At 42.6% G+C, this 14,791-nt stretch overlaps 1 protein-coding gene across 2 annotated transcripts in view; it reads left to right on the top strand.

Moving 5' to 3' along the window:
- Positions 1–14,791, top strand: part of SHROOM2 (shroom family member 2) — a gene marked incomplete at both ends in the record, with an annotated part of 122,037 nt that overhangs the window by 81,901 nt on the left and 25,345 nt on the right. For both annotated transcript variants that reach the window (XM_084279113.1, XM_084279112.1), the window contains 2 exons: positions 2,704–5,353; positions 7,420–7,523. In XM_084279113.1, coding sequence (XP_084135239.1) covers positions 2,704–5,353; positions 7,420–7,523 — 2,754 coding nt within the window. The remainder of the gene's footprint in view (positions 1–2,703; positions 5,354–7,419; positions 7,524–14,791) is intronic.

The raw sequence follows: 14,791 nt of genomic DNA, 5'->3' as shown, positions 1-14,791 counted from the left end.
CTCCTCAGCTGCCTGTGCTGCCCACTTGAAAGAAAAGTGATGTCTTTGGAAGATCTGTCAGTCCAGTTGTTTGTTGCCCAAGACAGTTTCAGTGACAGAGCTGGCTTCAGGCTGCATCTGCTGGAGGTCCAGTATTCCCAGAGTGCCAGCCCAGCCACTTGGGTATTTTGAGGATCCTACTTGCAGAGGGGTGTTCTTTGGGCTTGCTTGTCTGCAAAAAGAGAAGGTGAGCAGCTTGAGAGGTTCCCAGCTTTTCGAAGTACAATTTACAAACCGAGAAGCACTCGCACCAAGCTGAACGGGAGGGACAGCACTCTGTAGCTGAAAGTACCAGTATGCAAGGAGATAAGAGAAATAGCTCCAGGATGGGATCCTTGCACTCCTTCTGGAATTTCTTGTCCTTCCCTGAGCTAAGCATCTGGTAATGGTATTCTAAGGTGAAAAAGTAAAATCTCTTCTGAGTGTGCCCGTGTTCTTTCTGTGTGTGGGGGGGAGAAAAAACCCCACATTTGATACATGGAGTGTTCGATCAGGGGGAAAGATGCTTTTGCTCTCTTCCAAGAAGGATATGCCTGGATTTTGTTTGTTAGGGGGGTGGGGCACATCTGGACAAAAAAGCGCTCTGAAAATTGCCTTTGCTACCTAGGTAGATGATAGATTAAACCGTGGGTGTTCACTTTGGTTTGGGGTATTTTTGGTGGGGTTTGGTGGGAATTTTTTTCATGTCTACTGGAGGCCTTTGCTAAGCTAGAGAAAGACAAAGAGACCAGAAGAGACTATATCATTGTAGGTAGGAGAGGGTAGTTGGAGCTCAGCTCTCCGCATACATACACTGTATGCATATTTTTTATCATGTGACTTCAATTCAAAAACTTTAAGCTATCTTGGGAGCACTGGGCTAGGTTTAGGTGCCTCTCACAGAAGGCTGGAACATTAGACCTTTCAAGCATTTGGTGCCTTAATTTCCCTCAGTGAGTCTTCTGGGAAGGACAGCAGAAGTCATTCCTTAACAACATGTATGCAGACTTTTTTCCTAGCTCACCCTAGAGTAAGTCAGAGTGCACTAGAATGTGAGAATCTTAAGGTGCTGAAAGTTTAGACCCTGCATTTTCTTCAGTAGGATATACTATAACAGAGGACTTTATAACTGTGAACAACCTCTTCTACTTTTTTCTGACCTTACAGGTGTGGGTCTGAGGCAAGTATGCTTTGAGAAGACTGCCTAAACTGAGTTTTTAGGGTAATCAGGGTCAATTACATTTGGTCTGTAATCCCATCACGTGCTGATGTGATGTCATATCTGTGAGGGCCCAGAAGTAGAAGCTCTTTTCCCAGGGTTGGTGGGGAGGCTTGTAGGCGTGTTGTCCAAAGAGGGCAAGGATTGTGTTGGTAGATTATTCCTGGACTTCACCTGCCAGGTGTTGACCAGCAGTGTAGGTGCTTTTGTGAACCCACTCTACAAAAGCTACTGAGAGAAGGATAACTTGGCATGTCAGGCTCGGGCAAAGAAATGGCTTTTGGACTCTCTTCCATGTCAGGGTTCCTGGGAGGGTTCCCCTGCAGTTAGGGACCACACGAGCCCGTGCTTTGTGGTCCCATCAGAAACTTCCCTGTCCTGTCATTGAAGTTTTTGCTCCATCTGCTGGGTTTCTATTGGGAATTTTCTAGCAAGGCTTTGACCTCTTGTGCTAATGAACTCTCCTTCACGTTTGGTACCAGCAGATCTATGCAAGACTTACAAATTGAGGCTTTCCTGCCAAGTATCTTCTTAGTGCTGAAGAAGGGGAAAAATATCTTAATAATGACCATGACACTTCTTATGGGAACCACAGTATCTGCCCAGGATGAAAATTAAGCTCTTTCCAAGTATTCAGTGAGATGTTTTAAAATGCTGAAAATAAAAGAATGAAAGAACAGAAGCCCCACAAGATGAGGCTGGTGCTACTGTAGCTTGTTAATAAAATACTTTTAAAAAATAAGCACAGAGTAGACCTCCTCTTATTTCACATAAATTGCTTTTGGCCGTGTTGTATAAAAATATTACAATAATGGGGAGGATGTTACAGTAATTGGGGGGGAGAAAGTGTTGTGTTAATACTGCATTCCAAAGACTGTGTAGTTGACCTTTGCAACATTTTTGACAGGAACAAAAGATGATCTATATCACTCTCTTTTTTGTGTGAGGACTAATCTAATTTCATTGCTGGCTTACACAGGTTTCTTTACTGCACAAGATTTGATAGATGCTTCTTATAATTATAGCTACAGGGAAGTGGAGTAATTCTGGGATTTCTACCAAGGGGCTTTGCATGCAAGGGCAAGAATTTGAATTCAGGAGGGGCTGCCAAAGAAGTTCAAACAGGGAGATTCAATAAGAACAATTGGAAAAGCTGTTGTCTCAGCATTGGTGTGTTGAATTGACAGGAGGTGGGTGCTGTGAAAGATAGAAAAGAAAGAGAACAAAACTGATTAGTTATGAAAACAATAGAAGCAGTGTCCTAGGCAAATGATCTGGGCAAAGTACAATGTCATATCTGATGTTTCTGTTGAGGGAAGAGTGGCAGAGGGACTAGTGGTGGTAAGTGTTCTTGAAGGAAGGTGAGAAGTTCAATCTTGGTGGCTGTATATTTATAATTATGTGGGAATAGTGTATTTTTGACTGATATATTTATGCTGAGATTTTTTGTTTGTTTCCTACTGTAGCTGTTCTTCTCATGACCTGTCCTACTCATGGGATCAGTCAAGTCTGCATCGTACTTCTGACCAGTTCAGTTCTTTGGGAAGTATGGACAGCTGGGACCACACTCCACAAGTAGTCCAGTATGGAAGACTTTCTTCTGCAAGGTCTAATAGTAGCATTGATCATCTAGGGAGCCAAAGTAAGAGAGATTCAGCCTACGGGTCTTTCTCCACAAGCTCTAGCACCCCTGACCACACTCTATCCAATGCAGACACTTCTTCCACAGAGAACATGCTGTACAAAGTAGGCCACTGGGAGACTGCAAAGCATGGAAACAAGTCTGGCCAGTTCTTGAATGACAGCAGTGGGATAGAGGACAAACCTGGGTATTTGCCAGCTCCCATCCAGTACGAGAACAATAAAAATCCCAGAACAGAGGAACTCGCTGATGGCAAGCTCACTAGCTCTGGAAGATCCAGTTTTGGACCTGTCTGGTATGTTCCGGATAAGAAGAAGTCTTCGTCTCCTCCCCCTCCACCTCCACCTCTTCGTAGTGACAGCTTTGCTGCTACCAAAGGCCACGAGAAAGCCCATGGCCCTGTGTACTCAGAGGGTGCCAGCACGCAGCACTTTACAGCCCTGAACCGGTCTCAGCCCAGGAACGACTGGAACTTGGAAATCGTGGAGCAGCAGCGGCGGCCCTCCAGGGCGTGTGACAGGAGGGTCAGCAGCTCAAATTATAAATCTGATCTCAGCTCAGAACACGCTTTTTCTTCGACTGGTGAAAGGTACAGTAGTAATGCAGGAACTGTGAACAAGCTGCAGGCGTCCTTGTCCAGCACCGATGTTCGGTTTGCACAGCCTACCTACAGCTACCACCATCAGCACCAGTACAGCGATGAAAGCACTTTTTTTCACAATGCAAGAGCCTTGGCTGCACCTAAAGACCAGCAGCATTATCTGTCCTATGGTGGCATTCAGGAATGGCCCACAGATCATTATCATGGCTATAGTCCAAACCAAGCCAGTCTGCCTAACACTTCCTCCTCTTCAAACAGTGCTGCTGAACAGAAGGTGGACAACACTGGACAGAGTCGTTACTATTGCGTGACAGCAAAACAGCCTGCTCAGGGAAGCTCAAAGGCACTACAACTCAAGGATGACAGCTGGAAACCTGCAGTGGGGGCTGATGCATCGCTTGGACCTCACGAAAATCCTGCAGTTGTCACAATGGTCCAAAAACCAAAATACTATCTACCTCAACAATGTGCTGAATCTTCACCAGAAGGGTATGAGAACAATAGTCATTACCCAGTTGACAGAGAGGGGGAGGTGAGGTGTGCTGTAGTAGAAGAAGCTAAAAAACTCAATCAGACTGAGAAGTCTGGACAAAAGAAAAACTTTGAGAGGAGCTCTGAGGAAAGTGAAACTAGGTACGGTCAACAGGAGTATGTAAAGGGCTGTGTCCTTGCCAATGAAAACAGATCTGCTCAGAAAGATTTTAGGTGGGGCAAAGATGAGAGTAGCAAGATTTCTCCTCAGAAGACCCCAATGTTGCACTCTTTAGCTCAGGAAGGGAAAAAACAGTGTGGCAGCGGCCCAGAAGCAGTACCAGAGCGCCAAGCCCCATTTGATACTCACTTATCTAAGCAGGCACGGAGGAGTGATCGTTTTGCGACAACCCTGAGAAATGAGATCCAAATGAGGCGAGCTAAGCTGCAGAAAAGTAGAAGCACTGCTACGTTAGTAGGGTCACCTGAAACAGAGGAGTGCAATGAGACCTGGAAGCCAGATTCAGTAGAAAATGTCACCACCTCCCCAGATAATAACTTTACCAGCACCTACAAAGATCATCTCAAAGAAGCACAGGCCAGGGTTCTGAGGGCAACATCCTTCAAACGGCGGGACTTGGAGCCCAGCCCTGCCGAATATCTCCGCAGGTCACCCGAGCAGAAAGCTGGCAGTTACAACTCTTCGTTATTGGCTTTGGTTTCTGAAGATGCCTCTGGATTCCCTGAGGCTACACAAGCCAAACCGAACCCTACAGGGAGCGGCACTCATCACGTTTCTCGCATTGGAGCCAGGAAGAGGTTCACAGCAGAGCAGAAGATGAAGTCTTACTCTGAACCAGAGAAGATGAATGAGGTGGGCATGTTGGAGGATGAGTGCCGTGCTCACTGCCGTCCAAATACATCTGAAGAAGCCCTGGGCTCGTTTGCAGACAGGTGGAAATTTTTTGAAGAAACAAGTAAGCCTGCACATAGGAAATCGGCACAGAAGCCAGCTCCCTGCGGCCTAGGTGAGGGGCAGCCCGAGAGGCCGGACAGGAGAGGTCACAGCGTACAAGAGGGAGAGGAGTCATGGTATGAGAGAAGAGGTCGGGCAGCCTCTGTTGGACTTGAAACTGCATATGCTTCCAAAGATAACGTCCAGCACAGTAGCAGCACTAAGGCTGCTGATAGGATTGTGAAATCTGAACAGCCGCAGCGCTTGGGAACCTTTGCGGAGTATCAGGCGTCGTGGAAGGAGCAGCGGAAGCTGATGGAGCCAAGGAGCTCGGGAAGGTACCATTCAGCTGATAACATCCTCGACGCCAGCCACGAACAACATGAGAAACCCCAGTACACCCATGAGAGGTCTAGATCATCCCCTTCTACTGATTTCTATAAACAGGTACAAGTGTCTTTCACGTTATCCTTTAAGTTGCCTGGAGAGGGGGCAGGAAGTTGGTGGAAGGGGCATGCTATATTTTCTGTGAACATTTCCAGTTTAGGAACACAGTGTAGTGGGGGTGGTTGCCTTTTGTCAGTGAGGGAGTAATTGTTGTAGGTAGCTCTACTAAGTGAAATGGAAAAGATCAAAGTTTGTATTGCACAGGAATTGAGTGTAGCAAAGAGCAATTGGACCGAGGAATTTCTTGTGTATTGTGGACAAATGGAAGGAGACAAGCCAGTTGATTTGATAATATCCTCTTTTTTGCAGTAGAGGCATAGGAGGATCAAAGTTCACAAAGTTGGGGGTTTTTTTTCTTCGTTGGTGTGGTTGCCTTCCCCATTTCAAAGCTTTTTCAATTCTCTGAATCTATGAAGAAAAATGCTAGAAGAGGAAATTATATATCCCTTTGTTAGTTTTTGTAAAGGATCTATTAATTTTCCATGGATTTCCCCTTCAAAACTTAGTTGATGCAAAAGCTACATAGGACAAAACTTCTACCTAATGAAGTTTAGAGATTAAAAATATGCCTGTTAATGTTAAAGCTACACTGCAGCAACAAATGAAACTGCTTAGTGGTTTATGTCAGTTTGCTTGATTTAAGATGTATAAATTTATTCCTTAGAGAGAATGCCAAATGTCTGTTCAGCTTGCAAGTAAATATTAAGTTAATTTTTAACTGAGTAAGACCGGGGAATGGTTGGCAGGTGGCAGGGGAAGTAAACAGAAACAGCGTCTCAAGTTGTCTGTTTAAAAGATGTTTTTCAAGCTGCTACAAGATTGCCTGATACGAATAAGGAGTCCTGGTGTGTTCAACCTGTGCTGAACTTCACCTTATGCAAGAAGAGAATTGAGGCAATGCGGCTTTAGGTTATGTTTGCTTCCTCCTGCTCCCCACTTGTGTGTGTACATACACAGACATTCACAGAACACCTGTGTGTGTGTGTGTGTGTGTGTGTGTGTGTGTGTGTGTGTGTGTGTGCAGGGAGTAGAATGGGCACAGCTCAAAAGCAAAACACCTTGGTCTCTAAAACTCACAGGATCACAGAACTGTAGGGGTTGGAAGGAACCTTGAGAGATCATTGGGTCCAACCTCCCTGCCAAAGCAGGTTCCCTGGGAACCTAGGCAATTGTGCTCTTTGAGCTTTGGAAAAAGTTATTTTGAACTCTACGTGCAGACTTGGCTATGCAGATAATTTACTAGGGTAGAGATTCCAAGCAGTGGAAATGTTCACCTGGAAGTTATTTGGAAAATTAAATTAACTAAATTATTAAATAATTGCCTACCCAGCAGAAAAGTCATCATATAATCTGTTCCATGTATGCATTTCTGGTTTATTAGTCAGGGCCTTTAAGTTCAGTACAGGCCTCCTGGGGCAAAAAGCAGACACCTGTTTAGGCACCTGGAAAATATGGTGATAAGTGCATTGGAGATGCCTACCAGAGACCCAGGAAAATAAAGATGTTGTTTCACATATATGATTCAGATGATTCCAGTGCTAATGTGCAATTAAATTTCCTGTAGGCTCAGTGTTTGTAATGCAAAGCTATGCTTTGGGTGTGGGTGTTTGAAGATAGCGAGATAAAATTCTGGAACGGCGATGTTGTGTGTTTTACTGAGAAACTAAAGTAGGCTCTCAGGGATTCAAAAGCTGGTGTGTACTTGCCTCTTGTAAAATGTGAGCAAGCCTCCTGTAACTTCTTTTGCTGCTTTTTTTTTTTTCTTTGCTTTCTTTCTTTGTCTTTGCCAAATGGAAGTTGTGAAGGTTTACATAAACGTTCAGCTCTTCTGTAGATCAGCAACATAGAGCAGGAACTCCAGCACAGCCAGGTCGGCAGCGCTGCGCAAGAGGTCACAGCATACTGTATCACTTAAATCCAAACAAGCTTAAGACATGCTGTGCTGTTGACTTCATGTATATTCAAACAGAGCAAACCCACAAATAAGTGGTTCCATAATCATAGATTTTTGAGGAGTCTGAAACATGATGACTGGGTGTCTTACTTGTGCTGTAAACCACTTTTAGGAAGTTTCAGTTGAAGTAAGGAGGCAAGCAGAGGATTTAAAGGAAGATGGAGAGCGTATTTTCTCTAAAGTTAACAATCTGGATGAAAGGAACTGCACTGTAAGGTAAGTGTGTCTCGATTTTTGGCTTTTAGAATTTTTTTTATGGCAACTCTAATCCGATCTTCTCCTGACCCAAGCTGAAAATTTTGCTGTGATGATTTCAGAGATTTTGCAATGTCTTTTTTTTTTTCTTCCTTTTTTTTCCCTCCTTGTTTCTGTCCTTCTTGCCATATACTTGGAACGTGCACAATAAATTTCAGTCTCAGGATCAATTCTGTGAGGACTGTAGGGTAAGCCTGAAGAAACTGCAAAGTGTTGAGTGTATTACAGTTTGTTCTGAGCCAGATGACTCTTTATTTGTGTGGATGAGATTATTTTGATATTTTTCATATTTATCAGTTACAGGTTTTTTTGGGGGGAGGGGTGTAGGGAATGCTTGAGGTTTCCCAAAAGAGTTTCCAGTATTATGTTTGGCAAAGATGATGTATGTACTACTGGAACGCCGTAGTGCTGTAAGTTGGACCTTTCTCTGCTTGTGCCTTTGCAGAATGCAGCATGTGAAGAGAACCCACCAAAAATTGTTTTCCCATTTGATCAGCTCCGCTATTCTCGCTTAATTCATGTTTTAATTAAACTCTGCCATATTTTCAGACCCTGTTCAAATGCATGGCTGCGTGCACAGTGCAGTTAAAATCCTTAAATGCCCAGCACCCTGGGGGGTGCCCTCCTCCTGGCCCGCAGTTTACCGGAGCTGTAGTGATGTGTTAGCAGTGATTTCAGCTGTCGCTGATACTGCGGCAGCCGAAGTGCCGCCTGGCAGCTGGACTGGGAGGTTGCACTCACTGCTGTCCCTGGGTTTGATAGCTCTGCTTCTTTGGAACAGAAGCAGCACGTGTAGAGGAATAATAATTTCTGCGGGTTTTCCTCGTTTCCCTAAGTGGTGTTAATCTCTCCAGGGGGGAGACACAGTTATGAACTGTGGCAAACAGGTACTCCAGTCGCTTAAACCAAATTAGGATTTGTTTGTGGCTTTTTATGGTTCTATTTTGCATTGCTTATGGACCAGCTGAAGAGACCATCTGCTATTTTTCTAATTCTTTGGAGCCCTTTGTACTCACCGTAATGATTTCAAAATGAATAGCCCAGGAGGGTGTGACCGTGTGCGCAGGCGCCTGGAGCCGAGATTGGGCAGGAGGGGAGGGAGAGGGGAGGCAGCAGCGCAATCAGCCCAGAGCAGACGTGCTTCTGTAGGCAGACAGCATCTCTGGACAAGGAAAACCTTTTCCATCCACCAGTGCTGAACCCTAGTCACAAAAGCATGTGAATAATACTCCTACGCCAGCACTTCAGCAGTGTTTGTGCAGCACAGTTCTTGCCTTATAATCGCAGAGTCCATGAAAAACACGTCACTGGGCACCAGCTGCAATTTTTTTTATGTTGTTTTTTTTTTTTTTTAAAAAGCCAAAGCCTATTTTGACATCCTTTTTCAGATGTAGTATTGGGCCATTTCACTGCGTTACAGGAGGTTTTGTAAAATGGTCTCTTTCACAGTGTTTTCCTCAGTGGTATTGTATGCAGAGGGCTGAAGTGTCTTCCATATACAAAAAACTAGCTAAATGAAATGTCTTGTTCGGGCATTTAATTCCTGTGTTGTGAAGTACCACTGCATTATGATGAATAGCTGTCCTATGGGAAAGAATATGTATTTCCCTGTGCCCTTTGTTTAACAGGGTATTCCTGTGCTCAGAAGAACTCATCATGACATGAATTGATTTTATGATTTTTGATCTGCCCTAAAGGCACTTAGTTTCCTACTTTCAAAAGCTACCAATCTGCAAATGGCTAGCAAATCAACCTAGTCCTTGGTATATTCTAGAATGTGAATATTCACCCAACCTAAGGTCTTCATTGAGGCTATAATTCATACTTCCTTTAAAAATCTGGGTTTGGATTGTATTGGTGACGGCCCTGATTTTGTGCTACAGAAGCCTGTGGGCTATGGTTGCCTTTGTGCTTACCAAAGCCAGAGTGATGGTGCTGGATACAGGAGCAGCCCTGCAGCATTTGTGTGGGTTAGAAGTGCAGGGGACCCAACCAAAAGCCAGCTGTGGAGTCCACGGGTGTCTTCTCTGGGTTAGACACTGTCTGATGCTACAAGGTGCCTCTCTTCCTGCTAGTTGTTTGGCAAAAGCAAGAATAAAAATTAATGATTTGGGGTTTATATAAAATGTGAAAGTTTACTGTAACAGCTTCCCTGATTGTTTTCAGGAGAAATATGAATCTAGAGTGAGAAAGGGTTTTGGAGTATTGTAACAGCAAGTGGTTAAAAAAAGCAAGGGGGGTGGAGAGTGCTTGGTAAGCAATTTTTTTTTCCTACTGAGTTTTCTGCTACAGTAAGTTTTTTTGGTACTCTTTTTTTTTTTCAGTACACAGTTGCAAAACCTAAGTTGACGTTATTTCAGAAATTTGGGTTTGTTTTTTTTAAGTTGATGAAGATAATTTGTGAACTCCTTTCATCTTTGGACTGTATTCTTCCCCTCTGAGATTACCGAGTTCTTCCAGTGAATTCCAGTTGTTTTATCTCCCTTCTTAGAAAACCTGCAATGTGTTTTTTTCTGAAATGCAGTGTTTAATAACTTGGAGTATTATTTTTATAGGAAGCTAAAGCCACGGTCCACAGTAGCCGTTATCATCTGTCATGCAAGAACCAAGCCACTCTTGTTAGGAACTTACAGGCATGCACACAGACATCTGACATGAGCTGAATATTTTTATCCTGATGATTGATGAAATTATAAGTGTGGGGTTTTTTTAACTTCAGGACTGCTTCAGAAGTGTTACATGAGTCTGATATGTAAACCAAAAGTTTATTCTTCTTTGTTTGTAATGATGCTCCTCTTATTTATTTCAGTTTAATTACAAAAGCTTGGCTTTTTACAGATGTCAAGTCTGTGTCCCTCTTTAAACCGGCCTCTCTTTCCGTATTTGTCGAATGGCTTATGCTGGTTATATAATTCGCTTCTCTCTGGATGTCTCCATAATATCTAAACCGACACAGCCCTTCAAAAGAATAAAGTCTGGAGCTGTGTGCTCTGGCCTGCAGTCTGTGGCTCCCTGCAGGATGACATGGCACACATAAAAGTCAATTTGCATCAAACAAATAGTTCTTTAGGATCTAATTTTTAAGGTTGCTGTCTACTAGCGATGTTCACAGCCATTGCTCTTATTTACTTTCTAAGAACATTTGACTCACATCTCTATTAATTTGTTTCTGTGATGTCTGTGAAAATTGCTTAATTTCAAAAAGTGGAAAAGGATTTATGAGATCACAGGTTGCAGAAAATCTTTCAGTGTTTAATAAGAGTCAAGTGCCAGTGCATGTGCACATCAACTATGGGACTACAGCGTGACTCAACTCTAATTAAACACTGTAAGATATTTCTTTTAGACCTTTCATGCCTTACTAGTTGTTTCCTATCTCAGCTCTTGAAGACAGAGGAACAACTTTTACCATACAAAACCAAGGTAAAAATCATTCTTGATGCCTAAGTTGACCTAAATAGCCAAGTTTAATGTTCTAAACAGAAATATATAAGTACCTTTCTCCCTCTTCCTCTTGAGGAAGAAATGGTATAATCCTGGGCAACTGCTTCCTTACAAATCAGTTAAAAATGGCTCTGGCAAACATTACATACATGTATTAACAAGCTTCAATATTTTATGGGGCAAAAGAGGTCTAAGTTCTCTGTTTTACACCTCATCTACAGCTGTTGTAATTTTTTTCCACATAAATTCTTCTAAAGGAAAGAAATATTCCCTATCAATTTGTTTAGAATAGAATGACATAAAAAGTAGTATGTAGTAGGAAATAAATTACAAAATGTGTGATTACTTTTTAATCTAATTTGCAGTGTACTAGCAATTTCTATGTGTCCTCTCTTTAAAAGCATTTAAAATATCACAAGGACTGTTACAGAGGTTTAAGGTTTTTGAGGGAGATTAATTATTTAGTTAAAGGAAGAAAAAAAGGATGCTTTTCTGCAGCCAGAACATATCAGTTTGGCTCAAGTAATTCTTCAGATACCTGAATTCCTAATAACAATTAATTTACAAGTGAAAATGTCTTCTTGCATGAAGTTTAAAAATAAATTACAGATTCCCCTTTCCAGCAGTTGTACTTATCATCTGGAGGAAGTGCAGGAGAGCCCAGGCATCCTCACAGGCTCTTATCTATTAACAAAGACTTGACAAATGTGAGCTGCTGAAGCCCTTTATTTACATTAGCATTTCTTTATCATTAAGATACAGATTATTGAGGCATCTGTCAGATCGCTTTTTGCCAGTGATGTCATTGTATGTATCATACAGACTAATGGATGATGAAGTACAGTCTTGGGCTGTTTCAAAGTTTGTATCTTGTCAGAAACTGGGAAAGCACTTCTGTGGGTCTTCCCATGCATATAGAGGCAACAAAGGAGAGTCAAGCAGCATTTATTCAGAGTCCCCTGACATCTTTTGTCTTCCTGAGATCTCTGTGAATACTTGTAAATGCTACAAGTCTCATTGCCATGAGCCACTGTGTCTTCCCAGTGCGCTAGTAGACATGACTAACAACACCTAAATAAGTATCACACTTTGAGACAGCATAGACTTGAATCATAGAATCACAGACTGGTTTGAGTTGGAGGGCACCTCAAACATCATCAAGTCCCAATCCTCCTGCATTGGCAGGGACACCCTCCGCTAGCCCAGGTTGCCTAAAGCCCCATCCAACCTGGCCTTGGACACAGCCAGGGAGGGGACAGCCACAGCCCCTCTGGGCAGCCTGTGCCAGGGCCTCACCTCCATCATTGTAAACAATTTCTTCCTAACACCTAATTCCACTTTTAGAAGAGTGTCTAACTGGTTTTGGACCCACATTAGCTTCTGATATCTATAGGGTTTTGGGATGATGTGTTGTGAGAAGAAGCCAGTCTTCTGTGGGGGTGGGTGGGGTGTTTCCTCTGTGAAAGCTGCTGCATGGTCTTGCCCGTTTTTCTGTGTCTTTCTCCATTCTCTTATGTTCCTTTCGGAGCAGTGGGAAAACTGCAACAACATTAGGGTGCACAGTGAATTCATTTAGTAACAGTGTTTCCTTTACCTTGACTTTTTTCTATTTTTTTCCTGCTGTGGAATACAGTGATCATATTCCCATACAAGAATCTGTGAAATCCAGATTTTCCTTCCCACATAGCAGTAATTTCAGTTATATGTCATTGCATATGTTGCTGAGCTATAGGAAAAGCTATCCTGTGTGTTACTTTTCATTTATTAAATTTGGATTTCTTCTGTGTTCGTGGCCCCTTCACTCAATGACAGGAACAATGATCTTTGACTTGTGTCTCAATTACTTAGAATAATTTCCTCACTGCAGCAACAGTTGCCACCTTCTTTTCACCCCTTTTATAAATCATCTAGATCTAACCACTTCGTTAATTGTGTGGTGATACAAGTGAGGACTTTGTCTCATGGCAGGCAAATTTTTAAGCCCCTCTGGTGAGGAGGATATTTATTTTATTTTTTTTTTTTAGAATTTTGTAAAAATCCAAATAGTCTCTGTCATCCAGATCACTCTTGTCCGTGTGTAAAGACTCTTAAGATTCTCAGTCATTTTAACACACTAGTTAGTGCAGCTGCTGAGCCAGTTCGTATAATTTCTATGTGTTGGCTTAATTTAGATGTTAAGTTTATGGTTTTGAAGTTTCCAATATTCACAATTATTTTAATTTTTTCTACTTTTGCTGTCTTTCTGTCATTTCCTGTTGTAAACACCCTCACACCCTCCAGCTCCAAAGATTGCACATGCCTCTTTGCTTAAGCAGTTGCTAAACTGTCAGAAGAATGGGCAGTTGTGTATCACAGCTGCTATTTCAGCAATTTTCTATGAGAGTTCTAGGGGACTATCATCTAGTACAGGTAATTCATGACCACCCACTTAATGGTAAACAGTATCCAAGAATAATTAGAATAATTCCACATAGGCTGTTTCCTGCTCACAGAGATGTTAAGGGGTTTCCATACCAATTTTCTGCTGTGACCTTATTTTCTTCATATTCTTGTACTATTGTAGTTTTGAATCTATAATCTGTTTAGCAAATACTTGTGTTTTAAAAAGTGCCTTTATATTTTTAACTTTGTTGTTGTTGTTGTTGTTCTAACACCTTTAGGATTTGTACCTTACCACTTCTTTTTTCCCTCCCCTTTTTTACCTTACTCTGTCTATACATCTTTTCCTACAACAGTTCTGGATATTCCTTATTTGAGTAGGACTTTGCTTATGTGGTGGATGTCCTTTTAATTACTTTTTAATCCAGCCTTTGAAGTGGAGAGAGAGGGGGAGGAAAAAAAGAGTGCTCTTGTGAGTTTTTTGGTAGGTATTATGCATTTTCTCTGAGCTTCATGTATGGCTTCTTTCTATCTCTTAGCATTATGCCATCTGTCTTGTTCCTTTTAGAAATATTCCTCTCATGTATGTAAATGCCCTTTTCAAAATTAAATGCCACAATGTGGATTCTTGATCTTTCAAGAATGATTAAGCTGAATACATATGGCCACTGGCACAGGGTAGCTCTTCAGTAGCAAAGTTCTGAACCAGATTCTTCTCATACCTCCGGATCAAGGCATGATGAATTGTCCCACTTTTTCTTCCTCCTGTTGTCCATTTTAAAATTTCTAGGCTGCTTGACCTGAGAGATGTGTGGTTCTTCAAGCGGACCCCAAATGCTTTATTTTTGACATCAGGGGTTGGTTGTAGCTAAATGAGAGTGCTACACCTTGCATAGTCTTCCTGTTGCCTTCCCATTCCTCACTCCCCTAGCCAAGCTCAGCCCCACTCAGATGCATATCCTGCAGGTCAGCGTGGTGCTCCGCTTTGGCTCACCGGCAGCCAGTGGATCTCATTAAGCTGGTGCTGGATTGTCTCCAAAGCCTCTCCTTGGTTTACAGTACACTGAGGTAATGTAGCCCGTTTCTCCCCCATCCAATTTGCTCATTCCCCACACCCTTGAAGTGTGGCTTCTCCCTCTGCCTTTGCTTGGTGAAGTGTTCATCCCTATTTCTAGACTTGAGGGTAGGTACCACACCTTATGTATCCCCTTTTCTCCTACTTCCAGCTTCTTACTGCTGAGTGAAGTTCCTTTCACTTCGTTGCTGCCGGCACATCTCTTCTCCACTGTGCATTCAGTGGCAGCTGGGGGCATGGGAGGCTGCCAGGGTTTGATAAAAAGAAGTGTCATAGGATAGTTTCTTCATGCAGAAAGTTTCATTCCTGCCCCCAAAGGTTGGCGTTACCA

This window comes from Gallinula chloropus, assembly GCF_964237585.1.
Source record: "Gallinula chloropus genome assembly, chromosome: 1".
Lineage (NCBI taxonomy): Eukaryota > Metazoa > Chordata > Aves > Gruiformes > Rallidae > Gallinula > Gallinula chloropus.
The sequence above is the reverse complement of the archived record's forward strand: the minus strand, read 5'-3'. Positions and strand labels throughout refer to the sequence as shown.